The 17837-nt window shown below is 55.7% G+C and overlaps 1 protein-coding gene across 1 annotated transcript in view; it reads right to left on the bottom strand.

The window, feature by feature from the left end:
- The window catches only part of GALNT14 (polypeptide N-acetylgalactosaminyltransferase 14), a gene marked incomplete at both ends in the record, with an annotated part of 95500 nt that extends 78094 nt beyond the window's left edge, over positions 1-17406 (bottom strand). The window contains one exon of the mRNA XM_081997852.1: positions 17275-17406. Coding sequence (XP_081853978.1) covers positions 17275-17406 — 132 coding nt within the window. The remainder of the gene's footprint in view (positions 1-17274) is intronic.
- Between the last annotated feature and the right edge of the window lie 431 nt (positions 17407-17837).

The following is a 17837-nucleotide window of genomic DNA, read 5'->3' as shown; positions in this document are numbered from 1 at the left end:
AAGTCTTCATTAAATTCAAGGGGATTTTTGTCGAAAGGATTGCTTTAAAAGAAACTGCTACCTCACACCACAGTTCGTTATTATCCACAAACCTGAAAAGCAACGCTCGCGAGAGCCGCTCTGCCTGCTCCCTATTCCCCATGGGCACGCAGGAGCCGCGGGGCGAAAACAAGCTGGAGGTTAGGATGGGACACCGAGCCCCGCGCCCAGCACAGGAGCTATTGAACTGAAACAACGTGCCGTCGTCCACCAACATCCCCATCCCTTCGACCGCAGCCGCTGTACACGCAAAAGAACACCCCCGATGGCAAAACGCTGCCCGGGCTCGTCCCCGGGCACCCCAAGAAAGCAGCAGTGCCCCGGTCTGCCCTGCTGGCTGGGGGACTGCTGTGGGTGGGGGGTGTCCAGAGGGGAGAAAGAAATTCATTAACTGAAACAGAGCGCTTTGGGGCAGGCCAAGGTGAACGTTTCGTGATAAAATATTTAATGAAAGTAAATGGAAAAAAAAAAAAAATCATTTCTTCCTTGCCCTACCCACTGTGTGGTGGAGGTGGGTTTGGGGGGTTTGGGGGTTGGCTTTTTTCGGAGGAAGCAAAAAGGCTGCGTGACCTGTTTCTCGCTTCTGAAAACAAAAGTTTATCAGAGCAGCCTGAAAACTGACAGATTATTCAGATTCCTGCCTCCACAAGGATATTTCTTCCAAGACCAATTTCCTGAAGGCATCGCAATCATTCCAGCCCCTGAAGCGAGGTGGGGATGCCGGGCAAACCCTGCACTGCTCACCGAACCAGCTCCGCATCCCCTTCCCAGCTCCCAGCGGCGCAGGCGCCGGGGCTAGACTTCAGCCCCGATTTGTGTCCCCGGCCCCGCTCCTGCAGGCAGGGACGCTGCCACGCGGCACCAGCCCCCCCGGCTCGGTACCGCTCCGGTCCAACAACTCTGCCGGCTCCGAGGGCTGAACACAGGTTGGGTGGGTAAGAGCCAGCTCACGCACACACAGTCCAGAAAACCACGTCTCCAGTCCCTCCTGATCCACAGGGAATATCAGCTCCCCAGCTTTCCTGAGCAGAGGAGGAGGAGAGGCTGACCCCACGGACGGGCTTCGACGCTGCCGGCCGGTGACACTGACACCCCTTGCTTAGTCCACTGGGACTGCCTCTGGGAAAAGCCAGAAGGCAGAAAGCCACTAGCACATTGCCAGATCCTCTACCAGGAATAATTTTCCATGGGGCTTACAACTATCTAGAACATAAATTGGGATCAGGGGAAAAACGTACATCCAAGCCCTTTTTGTACATCTGCAGCGATCCGTCTTGCCTCTGGCAGCTTAACATCTCCAGAAAGATGTAGCTCTGCTGTAGGAAAAATAGCTCCTAAGTGCTCCCGGTCGTGACAGATCCCGAGGCACACGGCAGAAGTTCACCACAGCCTCCTGGCCGACGGCCAGGCTCGCAGAATTGAATTTCATCGTAACCCTCCTTCACCTCCTCCTTCAGCCACAGAGGCTGTTCTTCACCTCTCCTTCCTCACATTTCACTTCCAAGGGCGCGGGACCACAACAGCGCTGTGTTGTCTCCATACCCAACCTCAGAACACAAACCATTCCCAAACCGTCCGACCAGGCACCTTGCTTCCAACACCGGCCGGGAAGATGCAAACCTCCCCGCGCCGGTTACCCACACGTGGCTCCCTCACGGGTGATGCTTTTCCCCAATTTTTGGCCAGCAAGAGACCATCCCGACTCACAAGACTTTTTTTTTGCCGTCTCTTTCCCTCCTCTTAGAAAAGCTGTGGCAGAGGATGGCCACAATCCTCCTGCTGCCAGCCGCCAAGTGCTCGACCCTGCAGATGCCCAGCAGCAGCGAGGACCACCGGTGAAACCCCTCTCTCTGCCTGCAGATAACCTTCCGTCATCCACCTTGATTTCTTCCGACCCAGGGCCCATCCCAGTGAGATGCCCAAAACTCAGCAACGTACTCAAGGCGGGGATGCGCTCCTGAGCTACCGGCCAGTGTTACAACTTCATCAGCGTCACTAACTCCTCGCTTTCGCCTCCCATTTCTGCTTTTTCTCCATCAAGAATGACAATTCTCCCATGATTTTAAATTTAGCTCCGTTTTAGTTACTTTGGCTAAGATTTTGCTAAACTTAGCTAAGTAGCTAACTTTACAAAGCGTCCCCCCCCTTAAACCTTCCCGTGCCTCGAAGTCCCCGTCTCTAAAAAGAGAACCATAATCACCATCAACACCCTTTTCCATCCCCGAAACGCAGGCCAGGGCTGAGGGACACGGTCTGGGCAGCCCAGGGATCCAGAAACTGTCGTCTGCAGAAATCAGTAGAAGACTTAAGCCCTGGGGGCTGTCAGCCTTTCAGCAGCAGGAAAAGCGCTTCAAAATCGGGGGGAAAAAAGGAAACCCAGCTGAGGCAGGCAGCGAACGGAGAGGTTGCAACCTTGAGAGCTCCAGAGACATTCAAACAACGGTCTTTTCAGCTCAAACCTTCCCCGCAGCCGTAGACGGCGAGACTATAAATTGGCCCACGATTTAGCTGCGTTCGGTGCCCTCTCTTCAGTCCGGCGCCTCAGCGCACGCTGCGGATACCGGCTTCCGTCCGGACCGCCGCCAGCCGCCGGCTGCCGCCCGCAAGCGGGGCGGGGGGGCAGGCGGGGCCAGCGCGGCTCTGCTGCCCTGTTGGGGTACCCGCGGGAACCCCCCTCTTCCTTCCCCAGCAGGTCCCACTGCAGCGCCGTGGGTCACGCGGCCGTCCCGAGGGGCCGTGGCCGAGGCAGAGATTTCATTTCATAGCCCATCTGTTGTTGAGCACGCTATTTTTTTCCCCTTTTTTTTTTTCACCTTTTTTCTCCCCGTTTTTTCCTTTTGTTTTCCCCCAATTTTTTCCTTCTTTTTTTTAACCTGCTCCCCCTCAGTTCACATTACAGCCATCATTTTTCTCCACAGCACCGGCAAGCTGATTTTCTGCCTCGATCAATGCAGCTCCGGCACGAGCTGCATGAAAAAGGGACGCATCAAGCCCAACACGCAGTGGGGACCCGGCCGCAGGAGCCTGCAGGACAAGGGGCCGGGACAGGGCAGAAATCCATCCCATGAACCAAGAGCACCAACAGCAAGATTTTCTTCATTCTCGTCGCAGCAAATCTGGGAGGACGGGGTAACGACGGGACAGACGGACACATGTCCTGACGGACCACCCCTGGAAGACGGGACGTTTGAGGCTGAGAGCTCTGGGGGTGGAGGAGATTTGGGCGAGACGGAATTTTTTTGCCCCCTAACCAGGCAGCAAGAGAAACCTGCTCCATCAGGATCGACTCGGACCACTTCTGCTAAGCACTTAGTTCCCCCTCTCTCCCCTAACGAGCAGCGTGACAAGCTCAAAAATCAACGGGGGCTCGGCGAGCCCTGAGCAAAGCCTCCTGCCGGCGCCCAGGCAGGCCTGCCCGCCACGCTGCTCTCCCCACCCGAAACCGACGGGGGAAGCGATTAACCGACAGGTTCGTTAACGGCCGCCCCGTCGGGACTCTTCTCACCGCGGCCCCTCGAAGGCAAAGCCACCTAAAGGCGTCAGTTGCCGAGGCGTCAGCCTGCTCCCCGGCGATGCGGGCGCCGAAAAGAGGGGCTCGCTGAGGCGCCTCTGGGAACCGGCCTCAGAAAAGCCGCCGGCGTTTCCCCACGGACAAGGACGTTCGGCTCAGCACCCCCCTCCCCGCCACCCACGGGCCTTTCCAAGCCCCCGGCCCCGCAAGCGAAACCCGAGTCTTTATTGCCAGACGGGTGCTGCGCATTTTGGGGCAGAAGGGGAAGCAGCGGGACACCCCTGAGACAAACCACCCGCTTGCGATACCCGCGGTCGAGCGGGGAAGCGAGCGAGGCAGCGTACCAAGAAACCGCTTCTGGCGCTTTTCCCTAAGGAAAAACTGTTTTCCCTAAGGAAAAACCTGGCAGGCTGAAGCCCCCCCGCCCGCGGCGGCGGAGGCTGCGCGCCAGGGACGAGGCTTTGGCGGGGCACGGGCTGCGTCCCGGCGCCAGCCGAGGAAAGCCGGCAGCTGGGACGGCGGCGCGGGCGCGGCGGGGAACAGGCGCTCCCCCCACACCCAACGCTGGCTGATCCATAGAGGAAAAAGAAAAAAGCCAACAGGGAGCAGCTTCCCCCCAGCACCCCGAAGAGATTAGGATGGATTGGGGCTCTTTCACAACAAGCAGACGCCGGCTTCAGCTCCGAAAGCCTCCCCGCACCACCGCCGTAGCACGCCCTGCGCTCCCCCCTTTGCTGCATTACCAAGTATGTATCAGTATATACATATTTTTTTATATATATATTTTTAAAAAAAAATATATAAAAAGCTCAGTTTGCTGCTTTCCCATCCACGCCTGAAAAGAACGCAGGGAGAAGCAGCGTGTCCAGCAGCGCTGTATCACGCGCGTGTTAGCCCTGACCCCCCCGGCTCCTTTCCCCCGCAGCGCCCGTGCCCTCTTCTCTTAACCTCTCCGCAAGGGCCTCGTTTCCCCGTCTCCTTTCGTGGCCCTGAACCCTTCCCTCTGTGCTGTGTTTGCTTAAAAAAACGTCGTTACTTAAGAGACGGAGAAAAAAGGAGGTGGGCAAACGGGAGGGATTTAACCCTGCCTTTGAAGCTGCTGGCCGGAGGGGCTTCACACGCTATGCAACGCGGCGTCGGTGATTTCATCATCGGCGCGATGCTATTGCAAACAGCAGCAGACAGCAGCAGCGCCTGCAGGAGGAATGCTCTCTCCAACAGCGTGAATATTAAGGGCGTTTAACAGCCCTTGTAATCACACTGTGGCTCCTTGCAAGAGCACAGCCGGGCAGCGCCAGGGAAGGCACTAAACCACGCTGCCAGGTTATCAAACTTCGGCGTGCTCCGTACGGCGTCTGAAATCAGCCCCGCGCCCGGAGGAGCGAGCGCTGGCTTCCCAGTACGTTCACTGGAAGCTGAACCCAATGCTTTAAGAGCCCTCAAGCAAGTGCTGGGATGAACCGGGTGGCTTTAAAACCTCCTTCGGTGAAAGCGGGCCCTGCGTGGAATTTGGGTCCCGGCAACATGGGGAAAACATTAAGACCTTCAGCGAATTAATCTGTACCTGTGTTTGATGCACTGGGAAAGGGTTACTGGGGGAGGAAGAGAAATCCTGAGCACGGCGCGGGTTTAGCGGCGCCGCAGACTAGAGATGTATCATACCTTCCAGGTCGAGCATTAGTCTCTTCTCAAGGGAAAGAGACACCCAGCTGTTACACTTTAAAAGTTTTTACTTTTATTGGATTAGCATCATTCTGAAAAGCTCCCCATGCTTTTGATGCAGCAATGGCCGGCTATCTCTTGCAGCCTACTGTAATGAAATGCCCGCGACACACAGCCGCTCCTGGCCCACGGACTTGAAACACAGTTTCTAGAAATAAGGGAAAAAAGTGGGAATTCATCTGCTTTGTCTTTCGGATACAGTAACGGCTGCTAGTTCTGCCCGAAGATGGAGAGAACACCTTGAGACCCAAGCCGTCGTTCAGAGAGAGATGCTGGCTTGCCCAAGGCCATACGCACAGCTGGTGCTAATGCCCAAACCGGTGTTAATACCAGGAGATCTGGTGTCAAAAATTAGTTGATCCCCCTTGATATTTACATACAGAGACTCAAAATTGTTTGGCTGTGAGATAGTGCGGGCAGGTTTCGGCTGGGCTAACACCTGCATGACCGGGTGCTCCCACCTCCCCGGTTATCCCAGCGCAGCCTGTGCACCAGAGGGAAGGGAAATAACTACCTGGCCTTTTATTCACACCTTTAATTATTCAGCTTATATCGATACAAAATTAATTGAAGCAGAACAAGCTTTTATCCCAAGTACGGGTGCCGGCTCGCAGGCACCGCTGAGATTAAAAGCTGCAAATTACACTTCATTTAATGAGCTCATTTCCAGCTCTCGCACAGGCAAAGCCCTGTGCTGGACCTGGCCGTGCCACCTACCGCGGCCACATACGGCAAGTGCCTTTATACCAGCTTCTGCCCCCAGTTCCACAGCTGCGGTCTGCGGACAACGGCCTGGTTAAATAGCAGACGTACACGGGTTTGGTTAAACACCAGAGACGTTCTTCGCCGCTGGGATGCCTCCAGTGGCAGGATTTGGCCACGATGCCAGCAGAAGGACCCAGTCTTCGAAGGATGCAATAAAGCACCGAGAGCAAAGAAATCCTGTTTTGCAGAACGCCACTCGTGCCTGTTGGGGAAGGTTGACCGCACTTCACCTCCCGGCAGCCGGTGCCCTCGAGCACCAACGCGTCTCCTCTTGCCTCGCACGCGCTAGCGGAGCTTCTGCTTCCAAAGGCCAAATTGGAGTTGACTTCCCTTCGCTGACGTTGCCTCCAGAAGGCAAGGTGTCCTCACCTCCCCAAGCCCCACGGTGCCTCAGGTGAAGAACGACATCTGAGCTGCTTTCCCCAGCATTTGGATGCCTGCCGGAGCTCGCTCTCGCCTTGCAGGGCAGATTGTGTTTGTATTTTACATTTGATTTTGGAAACATCATGTTTCTTGAGTGCATGGGTGCACCCAGGAGGTCGCTGTTGAGGAGATACATCTGTAAAGGGGGCCATGTCACCAGCAGCAGCGGGGACCACCAACGTAACACTCTTGTCATCGTCCAAGTCCCTTTTTTTGCCACTTGCAAGTCTAATTTCAGATTTCAGCTATTTCACTCAAAAATGTCCTGGCTGGTTTTCTACTGCAGGGGAATTGAAGGTTGGGCAGAGAGAACCAGACTCTCTTTCAAGTAACACAACCAGGGAAGAAAAAAGTTGTTTCGGTCCTGTGACGAAATCCTGGTGACCTCTGTTTTGAGACGTCCTTCCTTCTCCAAGCTCTGGGGCTGGGACTTCAAATCGGGCAGCCAACAGCCTCTCTAATGTGCTCAGCCATTTCACTTCCCCCCGCCCCGAGAATGCCACCAAACCAGGCAAAGTGAGAAGCCTTCGCAAAGCCTAATTCTGCCCAAATACCTGTCACTTCCCAAGACCGCAGCAGCAGAAATCTCAGCAGATTTCAGGCTTTTTGTAGGCTTGATCTCCTCACCGTTTCTAGCGCTGACCGAGTCCTTCACGTATCGCCTCTGTATCGCATCCTTATTTATCCAGGAGCTGTGCAAGTAAAATTATTACTGCTCGTGAAGCCCGTGACTGCCAGAGCACGACAGAGAAGCCTGTGTGGAAGCGTATAACATTGTCCTCCATCTATGGGCTTGGGGTCAGCAGGGAGCCGTAAGGAATAAAAAAAAGTAGTTGCTTGAAAAGGGAGCAGAGGCCGCCCAGCACGCTGTGCAGCGACTCGTGCACATCACTGTATGGGGCAGGATTCAAACTACGCCCTCTTAATAGGGACTATATTAAAGCGGTGACAGGTATGGCAGCATGCTCCCACTTTAAAACCTCAGTCCTGGTCTTCAAACACCCAGAACAGTATTTTTGTGGGTACTTAATCATACGGTAAAAAATGTCAAAACTTAAGAAAAAAAGGCAAATTGATTTTCCTTCTCGCTTCCCAGAATTTCACCCCCACAGCAGAATCGCCACTAACAGCTTCCCAAGACATGTGCCATCCCTCTGCCGTACCAAGCTGTCCGTCCATCCCTCCCTTGCTCCATGCCAGCCAAGACTTCTCATCTCCTCCACCCCAAAATCAGCTCCTCCTGCCCCGTGACCAAGTAGACAGGACCGCCGGGGCACCGCTGGGCTGAGCGCCCACCCCCAAGGCTGGTTGGTTCTTCCTTCTAAGGGACCTAAACCAAAGATCTTCCCCAAGGTATGGGAGGGCAGGACAGGAGGGGTCTTCATGAAGCATCTTGCGATACGGCAAGCAGCACACCGTGGGCAGTCCACACGCCGTACGTGGTTTAACTCTGAGCGTCAGACAGGTATGCATCCGTCTTGATCCCAGTCGCAGGAGCAGATGGCTGGTTAATGTGTGCTTGAGTCTCCCTCTCCCCAAATTACACCGTATTACCGTGCCGGGAAAATGCAACAGGCATTATAAACACCACGGCTCTTCCCCACACCCTCCCCATCCAGCTCCGCTCTTGCCAAAAGGCAGGACCGTGCGACATGACAGCTTCCCTCCCAGCCCGGCTCCCACATACCAGCTCCAGCAGCCCCCGCCGCGTCTTCCCGTTGCCCACCCCCATGGAAAAACCACCCGCCTTCCCCAAACTGACTCCGAGTTTCGCATTTCGGCTGGGCAAGGTCAAAGTGCAAAGGGGCTGCATCCCAAACATCCCCCGAGGCAGATCCCAAAGGATATTAGAGGATATTATTCCCTCCTGAAGGACCCCAAATCAACCCACTGGGTAGAGAATATTACTCTGACTCAGTGAAAAAAAGCTCTCAAAAAAAAAAAAAAAAAAAAAAATCCATGTTTAATAAAAAGAACTGACCCAAGCCATTGAAAATGAGCCTGCCCACACCTGCGACTCCTCCCTCCCACCTTTTCCCTGTCTCATCTAATGACAAGCAACTAAAAATTCAATGCACAAGAAAGAAAAGATGCGCATGAACTCTCCCCAGCCCGGGGGGGCTGCAACTGTGCCCCGTGCCAATGAACGTACTCGCGTCTTATTTGCGAGCCACGTGCCTCCATAATGTGTTATGAGGTGTGTTTGTAACCGGCGGACGCTGACAGCGGTCCTTGAGGAGGCAACGGTGTGTGTCTAAATGCAGGCAAAGCTATTTAGAAAGCCAGGACAAAGCAGCCTTGCTCTCCTTGCGTGGGCCAAATTACATCCTTTGGACTTATTCCTTTAGTAGCTCCAAAAAAAAAAAGAAAGAAGAATCTGTCTCAATTTCCTTGGCTCTGTGAACAATATTTAGAGAATAGAAGGTGATTTCAGAGCTTGTTTGTTTCTGTTCTCCTCATATCACTTTCCAATCGGGTTTATTGTTGGCGTTTCCACTAGAAAACCAAGGAGAGAAAGGCTAAAATCCTCCGCTGCACAGGAAATGGAGGCGAAAGGAAAAAAAATAATGAAAACCCAATAATAATAATCTATCTTTCCCTTGTCTTTCGGCCTGATCTGAAAATGAACCTGTTTGGTTGCCAAACCAGTTCCCTCCTGGCACTGCACTTCCCACGGTCCCTTCCGAGACGAGATGCGATCGTTAGCTCACTTACCTCTCCAAATAACATCACAAAGCCGGAGCTCGAGCTGCTTTGCGGTAAATAGTCACTAATTTATTTCCACCTATGTGCAGCCAGGCAGGGTTTGGCAGAGGACACGAGGCCCCCCCAAGCCCCACAGGTGCCACCACCACTGTCTCCGTGTCCCGTCTGGCTGGGGACAGCCCCCAAAGCCAGCATGTCCCCACCATGGAGAAGTGAAACCTGCACATCGTCCCTTCCCGAAACGCTTCCCTGTGACGTGCGAAGGACTGCCGCACCTCTCCCACTCCCTCAGGGCTGCACTAAGGGTTAATTAAGGCTCATAAGGAGCTTCCAAACAGCCGGATCGAAGGCAAACTACTAGTACTACTAACGCCGCCTCCGTAAACAGAGCGGTGAACCCACGCTGAGCCTGTCGCCACCGATCATTTTCCAAAGGCACACGTTAAGGACGAGAAATCCTCCTCCTCCCGGCACCCCCGTGCCATGGGCACCCAGAGCCCCAGCCCCGCGGGGACACCCAGCACCCATCCCACAGCAGGCGGCTTCCCGAGAACCCCATAGACTGATCCAGCCCGACCTAGGGCTGCCCCCCCCACCAGGGAAGCAGCTATGGGGGAAAACCCATATCTAGGCAGCCCGCCATCCCCGCCTCCTATGGAAACACATAGGAAGAGTGGAGCAACAGTGATCTAGACGAGCAGAGGATGGGGCCCAAGTTCTCCTCCTTGGCTCACTCTTCCCGTAATGCTGACTCCTGCTGAGATTTTGGAACCAAAAAGGGGAAAGAGGGTGGGAAATCAATTTAATTGCAGCTTAGTAAGCAACTGTGCTAAGTGTCGCTGGCAAAATCTGAACATTTCACTGTGAGAGTAAAAGGGGGGAAAATGGCTTTTTCATTGCACGGGAAAGGGGATTGAGAGCAAATGCCACCCCCCATCATCTGCTCCTCACCCCTTCTTTCTTTAAACAGGAGGAAGCCAGCAAGAAACACACAGCTAACGCCAGCAATCTCCCGCTCGCGCTACTCCAATTAATAGTCAATCCGCTGCACCCTTTGTCGTTAGGCTACACATAATTACCCCTTCATGCAAACGTCTTTCTTAAACAGATCCTACTTTTACTTTCTCCGCAGATACATTCCCCGTAATTGGTTTTATTGCGCCAAATGCTGGGCTGCCCTCGCGGAAGGGAACGGCTACAGCCCTGTCTCTCTCTCCCAGCTGCAGCAGGCTGCTTTTGCATTTCCATGGCTTCTCCCAGGCTTGCTCTTCCCCCCGGCAGAGAGCCTAGAGCACAGGCGAACGCACCCAGAAGTACCAAACCGGCACCCCGCCGGCTGCGTGCTCTGGACACACACGTCCACAAACCCAAGAAAAACACTCGGCTCACGACACCTCTGCTCAGACCCCATGTTCAGCTACCCCGGGACGGCAACGCCGCACCCGCGCTTAGACGGGCTTGCAAGAGGGTGGTATTTGCAAGGCCGCCTCTCCCAGCGCCGCTCTCGCCCAGCTCACGCCTGCTGACCCGGGGCGCCTCGACAGACCGTGCCCTGCGTCCTCTGCCCTGGTCTCTACGCCGACAACCAACCTCCCAGCTTGGGGAGGGAAAGAAAAACTCTAGTCCCGGTACCACAGAATGCTCCACAGCCCTGCCTTCCCCGGGCACAGCCGTTCATAGCCCTCACCCTGCAGCCCCCCCGCCTGCCAAGACCCCCTGCCCACGGGGAGGCGCGGACGATGCCGCAGAGTCGGGGTCGAGAGACCTCTGGGCAGAGCAAGCGGAAGGAAACCCAGACAAGACAAGCCCTGGGCCCTGAGCACGTCAAAATAAATCAGGATGATGTTCTCTTATCGTGGAAAGGAAGAGCGAGGAGGAGACAACAACCTGGTTTATCGAGTAAATAACCCACTTCCATACGTATCTGAGGTGGCGAAAGGGTAAATAGGAAAAACCACCTTCCCTGATAGTCAGCATCTTTCTCAAGCGTGGAGACACTTCACGACATACGTGCTGTGTCTGCCATGCCTTGACATCCAGACACATAGCTGATTTCAGAGACCTCCCTGCTCAAAAGCAGGACCTTCTTTTGTTAAGCCCACCCCTAAGGGTCACCAAAGGCCATGAACGAGGGCTGAGCCCTCCTAAAAACCCAGCTGCAGGGGCAAGGGCTCAGGCTCTTCCCCATCACCTGCAAAGGGAACGCCGGCACGGCACGGCACAGCACGGCAGCAGGCGAGAGACACTGCAGCCCAGAGCGATCCCGCTGGCAGCGTGCAGGGCACTCCACAGGGACTCTGCCAGGAGAAGCGGATTACAAAAGAGACCGTGACACTCCTGAGCAGCATCACTACCTCTGACACCCCTTCGGAGCACAGCAGTGGGACTTTTCCAGCTCTTTCTATCCTTCCAGAGCAGAATAAAAATTATTTTTCCTCTTCTGGTGCTCAACACCTCTTGTCAACAAGACACAAGCCAGCTGCGTAGAAATTTATTTAGCATCTCACCAGCAAGGGAGCATAATCCTGGCACCCTCTCCATCTTTCCCTGATGGTTTTTTAAGAGCACTGCGCTAGGAAAGGTGCCCGGACACCCCGATGCTCACCCTTTAGCAAAGCCAACAGGTCTTGTTCAAACCAATATTTATGCCCCCATCAGTCACAGCCGCAACACGGAGCTCTACCAGAATGTAATGGGGGTAAAATTCATTCATTGCCATTAGCAGTGAAAAATTAACAGGGTTTTCATTGAGTGCCTATTGTTTACCAGGTATCTCAGAGAGTGCCTCGATGCGTAGTCAGTAGATTAATTGAACGAGATGTACAAGGCAGGCTGTTTGTCGGTGGCTGTTTAGCAGCTGAGGTGGCTGGGTGCTGACTTTGGCTCCACAGGGACGCAGGCATTTGCACAAGGAGGAGGCGGCCATGCTGAGAAAAACTCTTTCCCAAGCCCACCAGAAGGAAGGCGAGCACCTGAGGAATAGCACCCATTGATGCACCAGACGTGGCCCATCTGGTCCCACAGATGAGGATGGCTTGAGCATGGTTTTGCATTTTATATTTCCCCACTCATCACTAAACACACCAGCAGGAAAGAGCAACTGGATTCCACCCCACCTCCTGCACCAGCAAAGCTCTGGGCATCCTAGAACGCCTGGGTTTGCTCCTGGAGAGTTCAGGGTGGGATTTCACCAGCAAAGCACGACAGAAGGTTCCTCTTCTCTCCCATCCTGGACCTACCCATGCCCCCAGCTGAGTCCCCAGCCAGCACAAGCATCCCTGCTATCACATCCTCTGCCTTTTTTTTCCCTCCAACAGCTTTGCCACTTCAATCCCTTAATTGTTAAGATCTGAATTTTTGCAGGATACACAGTTATTTTAATCTGTTAAGTGGCTCTGCTGCTACAAAACTGACAGGAATTTAATATCTGGAAACTGTCAGCTGAGCTCCAGGTGCTGAGCCTTTCTAGACGGCGATGATGCAGAAGGAAGCGCAGGCTGGTGCGAGGCGCACAGGCGCAAAGCTGGCAGGCGTCCCTTCGCCTCGAGGCCTGATCCTGCAGGGTGCTGAGCACCCCGGAGCGCTCTGAGCCGGCAGCCAGGGTGCTGAGCACCACCTCGGGCACCTCGCTTCACCTCACCCCCCAGCTGCATTTGAACTCACTCCGGAAGGAGCTGTGGCGTCGCAAACGCTAGTACAAGTGTATCGGGTCACTTTTTTTAATAAAAAGAACTTTTCCTCCGTAGCTTCTCTCCCGCAACCCAGCCCATGACGGGCCCGCTTTCCCTCCAGAGGCTTGTCAGCTGTGCTTCAGCCATTCATCAGAGCGAGCAAGCCAGCACGCAGGAGGGAATGAAGAGAAACGAAAACCCCACACCCAAAAAAGCCACCCTCCTGCCCCTCCTGCACGCGCTGCTGGCCCCAACCACCAGAGCCCAGACCCCGCCGCAAGTCCCAGCCCCGCTCTGCTTGTACAGCCAGCTCCCCACTTCTGTCTGCTACGGATTCGCCGGGTGGAGGGGGTGCAACGATCAAGGGGTTGTCACCCCCCCTCCCTCCTCAGCATCCCCCGGGGCCAGGTGGCTGCAGCTGGGTGCCGGGGCGAGCCGGGGGAGCCAGCATGCTCACGGAACACCCCTGCAGAGCGAGCTACACGTACTCCTCGCAAACCAATTTGGGAATTTGCTTGTAATTAATCCCGCGTATCAGTTCCTCTCATTATTTCTTAATGTAATTAAGTTATTAATTTTTATCTTGTTCCCCCCCCCTCCCCTTTCCAAAGCAAAGCAAAGGACCGGGTCAGAGGGAGGCAGGGGAGATGCCGGGCGGTCACGCGGGACCCTGCGCCCCGGTTACCCGAGCACGTGCCAAGCCTCAGCACCACCTCCCTGCATGATTTCAGGTGTCACCGGTGGGCAGCCTGACCTTCCAAGAGGGCTGCGCTACCCCAGTTCCTCTGGAGTCAACGAGAGCCAGAAGGATACAAAGTTCAATTAACCACTCCGGTCCCCGTTTACCCAGCCGGAAAACTGCTGGGGCAGGGAGAGGGGCTGGAACTAATCAGTGCTTGCGAAGTGTTTCGAAACCCTCGGCCGAAAGGCGCGGAGGGCAGGAGGCGCCGATGAGCCCCAGCCGATCCGTAACCCCGACCGGCCCCGCGTCCTCACGCCCTCCTCCCTCAGAGTCGGCTCCGCTGCTAACCAGGCACCCGGCCGCCCAGCGCACCCCGGCAGAGGCAGGCACGCCGCTACGGCTCCCCTTCGCAGCCAATTTGTAAAGGGCAGGGAAAGGGCAAGGGCAAGCTTTGCTTACTGCGCTAACAGGGCTCGATCTGCCCTTTGGAAAAGAAAAAAAAACGAAAAAACCCATACGCCAAGTGACAGCCGTACTAACGGCACCGGAGGGACCAGGGAGCTTGTCCTGGGAACAGCTTCATGGTCCTAAATGGAGAGAGTTATGTTCTTCTACACGCTAGCAGCCCTGCAAGGTTACTACACCCCACAGCCGGGAGGGAGTCCCACACCCTAAAAATCCACCCTCAGCCTGCTCCAGCCACCCAGCACATACTGCCAGCAGCTGCAAGCAGCAGGGAGGAGGAGGAGGAGGGAGAGGAGGTGACACAAACCAAGGGGAGAACGGGCTAGGAGGAAGGGGAGCCCTCTGAGCCTGCCCACCACCGGGCAGCGGTGAGAGAACCACAGAGATGGGATTAGGGGGGAAAACCAAAAAAAAGCCAACCCAACAACCAAAAGGGGAGGTGAAGCCAAGTTAATTACAGCAGACAACTCTGCCCACCTCTTCGGGCACGGGCAGCTCGGGAAAGCTCAGCTACCACCGTCAAACCGCCCCGCATGACCCCAGGGCTGCGAGAGGCCAAGCTGGCAGCGTGTTTCAGGGGTAGGCAGGACTCGAAGACCGCAGCAGACCACTCACACCAAGGACCTGCTCCTCAGAGACCTTGCTGACCCCAACACAGGGTTCTCCGGCTGTCGGAAAAACATCACAAGCCTTCCTTGGGGAAGCCGAACACTGGATCTGGCACAGGATTTGGGGTAAAGGCGGGGGGGGGGGAAGAGTGAGGCACAGACCAAAGTAACAGCAAGGGATGGGCAAGCTCTCTCCGCAGCTGAGGGTGGCAGCTCCGCCAGCAGCAACTCTGCTGCTGGCCCTTGGCAAGCCACCAACGCACCACGGCTGGCTGGCATCGGACACGTGCCACGAGCCCTGCCAGGAAACGGGCGTGAGCAGAAGGAGGCATTACCAGCTGGAGCCTAACTAGAAGGGTCTAAAGGTTAAATCCACATGAGGCATGATATATGGTGTGCATATGGCTACAGAAATAAAGCTCAACTGAGATGGCGGGGGGGGGTGAGGTGTAAAAAAAAAACCACATCAGAAAGGACTGCCAGGAAACTTGATGTGGATTTGCTCCATTTCTCCACGGTAGCTGTGTTAAAAAGTTTGCACTGCTGTTAGCAACCTCCTACCTCCAGTTACTTGAGGAATTTGGGAGGACAAGTCTAACTGCTCAACTTTTCATCATTGGCAGCTTGTCCCGCTAGGCAGGGGAATGGGACATGCTGCCAGGCCCCCCTCCGGACCGTGGCATCCCTGCCTCTGGTACCCGAATCTGCAGCCATCAGAGGGGTTAACTGAAGTGACACCACGTCACTGCACTCAGAACCAGCTTATAATTCACACTGCTCAAAAGTGGATTCCAAAGCCAAAAAAATGTAATGCATTGAAAAAATAAAAAAAAAAGAATCTGCACTCTATGGATCTCAAGGGATGCAACTGTTTTGATGGAAAATTCAGAGGAAATGAAGGAGAGGCAATTTTAGCAGTCAAATTGCCGGAGTTACGGCAACCTGGCGCTGCAGCTTTGAAACACGGGTCCTGATCCGGCATGACAGGAGAAGTTCTCTTCATCAGCCGTGGGAGCCCAGCCCAGCCCCTAACAGCATCAGCAACCCGCACCTCAGGGTGGGGGGAGCACTGAACGGGAGCAGAGAGTCCAAACGGGCTGGGAAACGAAGCAGCGCTTCAGCTACAGCTGGTGCTATAGCGAGAAGCAAGGTTCATTTCAAGGAGAATATAGGATCTCACGTCAAACAGGGGAGGTCTTATTTTGCACTTTTTAAGAACGCAGTTCCGATAGAATCCTGTTGACACCAAAGCACAGCTACAGTTAAGAAAGCACTTGTCTTCTGTTGTCAGTGTCTTAATGCCTTTCCCCGCTTAAATAAATAAATATATGTATATATAATTATTTATTTTGGGGCCTGAAATTGCATAGATTCACCCCCCTCTGCTAGGATTGAAAGATTTCTGAAAGCCTGAAAAAACCTCCTCAATCATTTTTATTTAAAAAAACATGGAAAACCAGTAATTCCTCTGGATGAAAACAATAAAGCTTACTTTGATTTTTTGAGTACTGACTTTTTTTTTTTCCAATCAGGTCGTTAATCCAGTTGCAGAGGTGATACACACATGAGACTCTCCAAAGACCCGTCCGACACGTACAGTTGCCGTAAGTCACAGACCAAATGCTCAGCTGGGTGTTAGGGGTGCAAAAACAGGGCTGAGGGCTCGCTCTGCTGCAATAACCCTTAATCTCAGCATTATTGCAGGACCTGGGCTCTAACCTCGATTAATTTATTCAGGATCTACAGCAGCATAACTACGAGCAGCACCTAATCGCGCGTCCTTTGGAGAGTTAACCCTCAGCTAAGCGCAGGCCGCTCGAGAGGAGAGGGGACCTTATTCAACGGCAGCTGCTCGCAGCTCCCTGCTTGTCGCAGGGTTTGGGCAGCGAAACTCCGGTTTCCCTCCCCGTGGCGAGCGGGATGCTCCTCGCACCCCTCCCGCGCTGTCACTCTGGCGCACTTCGGGGACTCAGACGTGACACAGAACCACCCCATTGCAAACGGGTGGCTCCTCTTCCACCCAGGCTGAGACCTCCAGGGCCACAGTCCTACCCACGCCCTGCCTTCAAACGAAACAAGTAATTAAAAAGCCCCAGTGATTTCACCCGGCTGATGTTACCTGCAGCGCTGCCAGCCCACGTGCCCCGACCACACTCCTCCTAAACGCGCTCCCTCCGCTCCCCTCTCGTTTCGGCTCGGGGACAGGATCGAGCCCTTCTTGTTTAGGAGAGGCGGCGGAAACACTGCATGACCCACGGGGGAAAGGAGTCGCCTATTCCCCACGCGCGACACAAAACACGCGCCCCCTCGGGGACCCAAACCCGAAGCGAGGGATGCTCAGAGTTGGCGACGGGGCAGAGGACCGGTACCGCCGGCACCCCCGGCCAGCCGGGACGGGGGGGTGGGGTGGGGGTGGGACGGGGCGGCTGGCACCGACGCTGCCCAGGGCCGGGCAGGGGGGTAAGGAAAGGACTCAACACCCACCCCCCCACCCCACCCCACCCCCCAGGCACAGAGCCGGGGCGAAACTTGAAGGGGCGAACGATGGGGTGGGGGGTCCCGAAAACCGCCGGAAACTTCTTCCCGGGGGGTTGGGGGGGGGGGGGGGGGCGCGCCCTGCCCGCCGGCTGCACCTCGGCCGTGTCCCGCCGGGGCGGCCCCGGCCCCGCCGCCCCTTCTTACCTCCGGCGTGCGCCCCTCGGCTCCCGCCGCCCCCAACTTCTTCCTCGCCCCGAAGAAGAAAAAGAGGAGGAGGGCGGCGAGCCAGAGCACCCCCAGCAGAGACAGCGCCAGCCGCCGCGTCGGCCGCCTCATCCTCGGGAGGGGAGCGAAAAGTCCGAGGGAGGAGGGTGAAGGGCTGGGGAGGGGGGTGGTCGCCGCCGCGGGGGCGGCGGGAGCGGGGCTATAAGCGGGGAGGAGGGGCTCGCCCGTCCGCCTCGGAGCCGCCGGTGCGAGTCCCGGGCTGTGCGAGCTCTGCAGGGGAGGGGAGGAGGAAGAGGAGGCGCCGGGAGGAGGTGGGGGTGGGGGGGCCGGAGCCGCTGCGGGCAGGGAGCCGGGCTGACATCCCGGGCCCGGCGGGGACGCGGCTGCCCGGGAACGGGGACACCAAGCACACCGGGGAGGACGGGGGGGGGGGGGGGGGCGTGTAACAGGGGACGCCCATCTCTCTGCCCTCCCACGCAGCGTGCGTGGGTCCAGGCCACTGCCCAGCGCCCGCGAGCCGAGCGCGAAAGGATGCGCGGGGC

Source organism: Phaethon aethereus, assembly GCF_964289735.1.
Source record: "Phaethon aethereus genome assembly, chromosome: 3".
Lineage (NCBI taxonomy): Eukaryota > Metazoa > Chordata > Aves > Phaethontiformes > Phaethontidae > Phaethon > Phaethon aethereus.
This window is presented reverse-complemented; position numbering and strand designations above follow the sequence as displayed.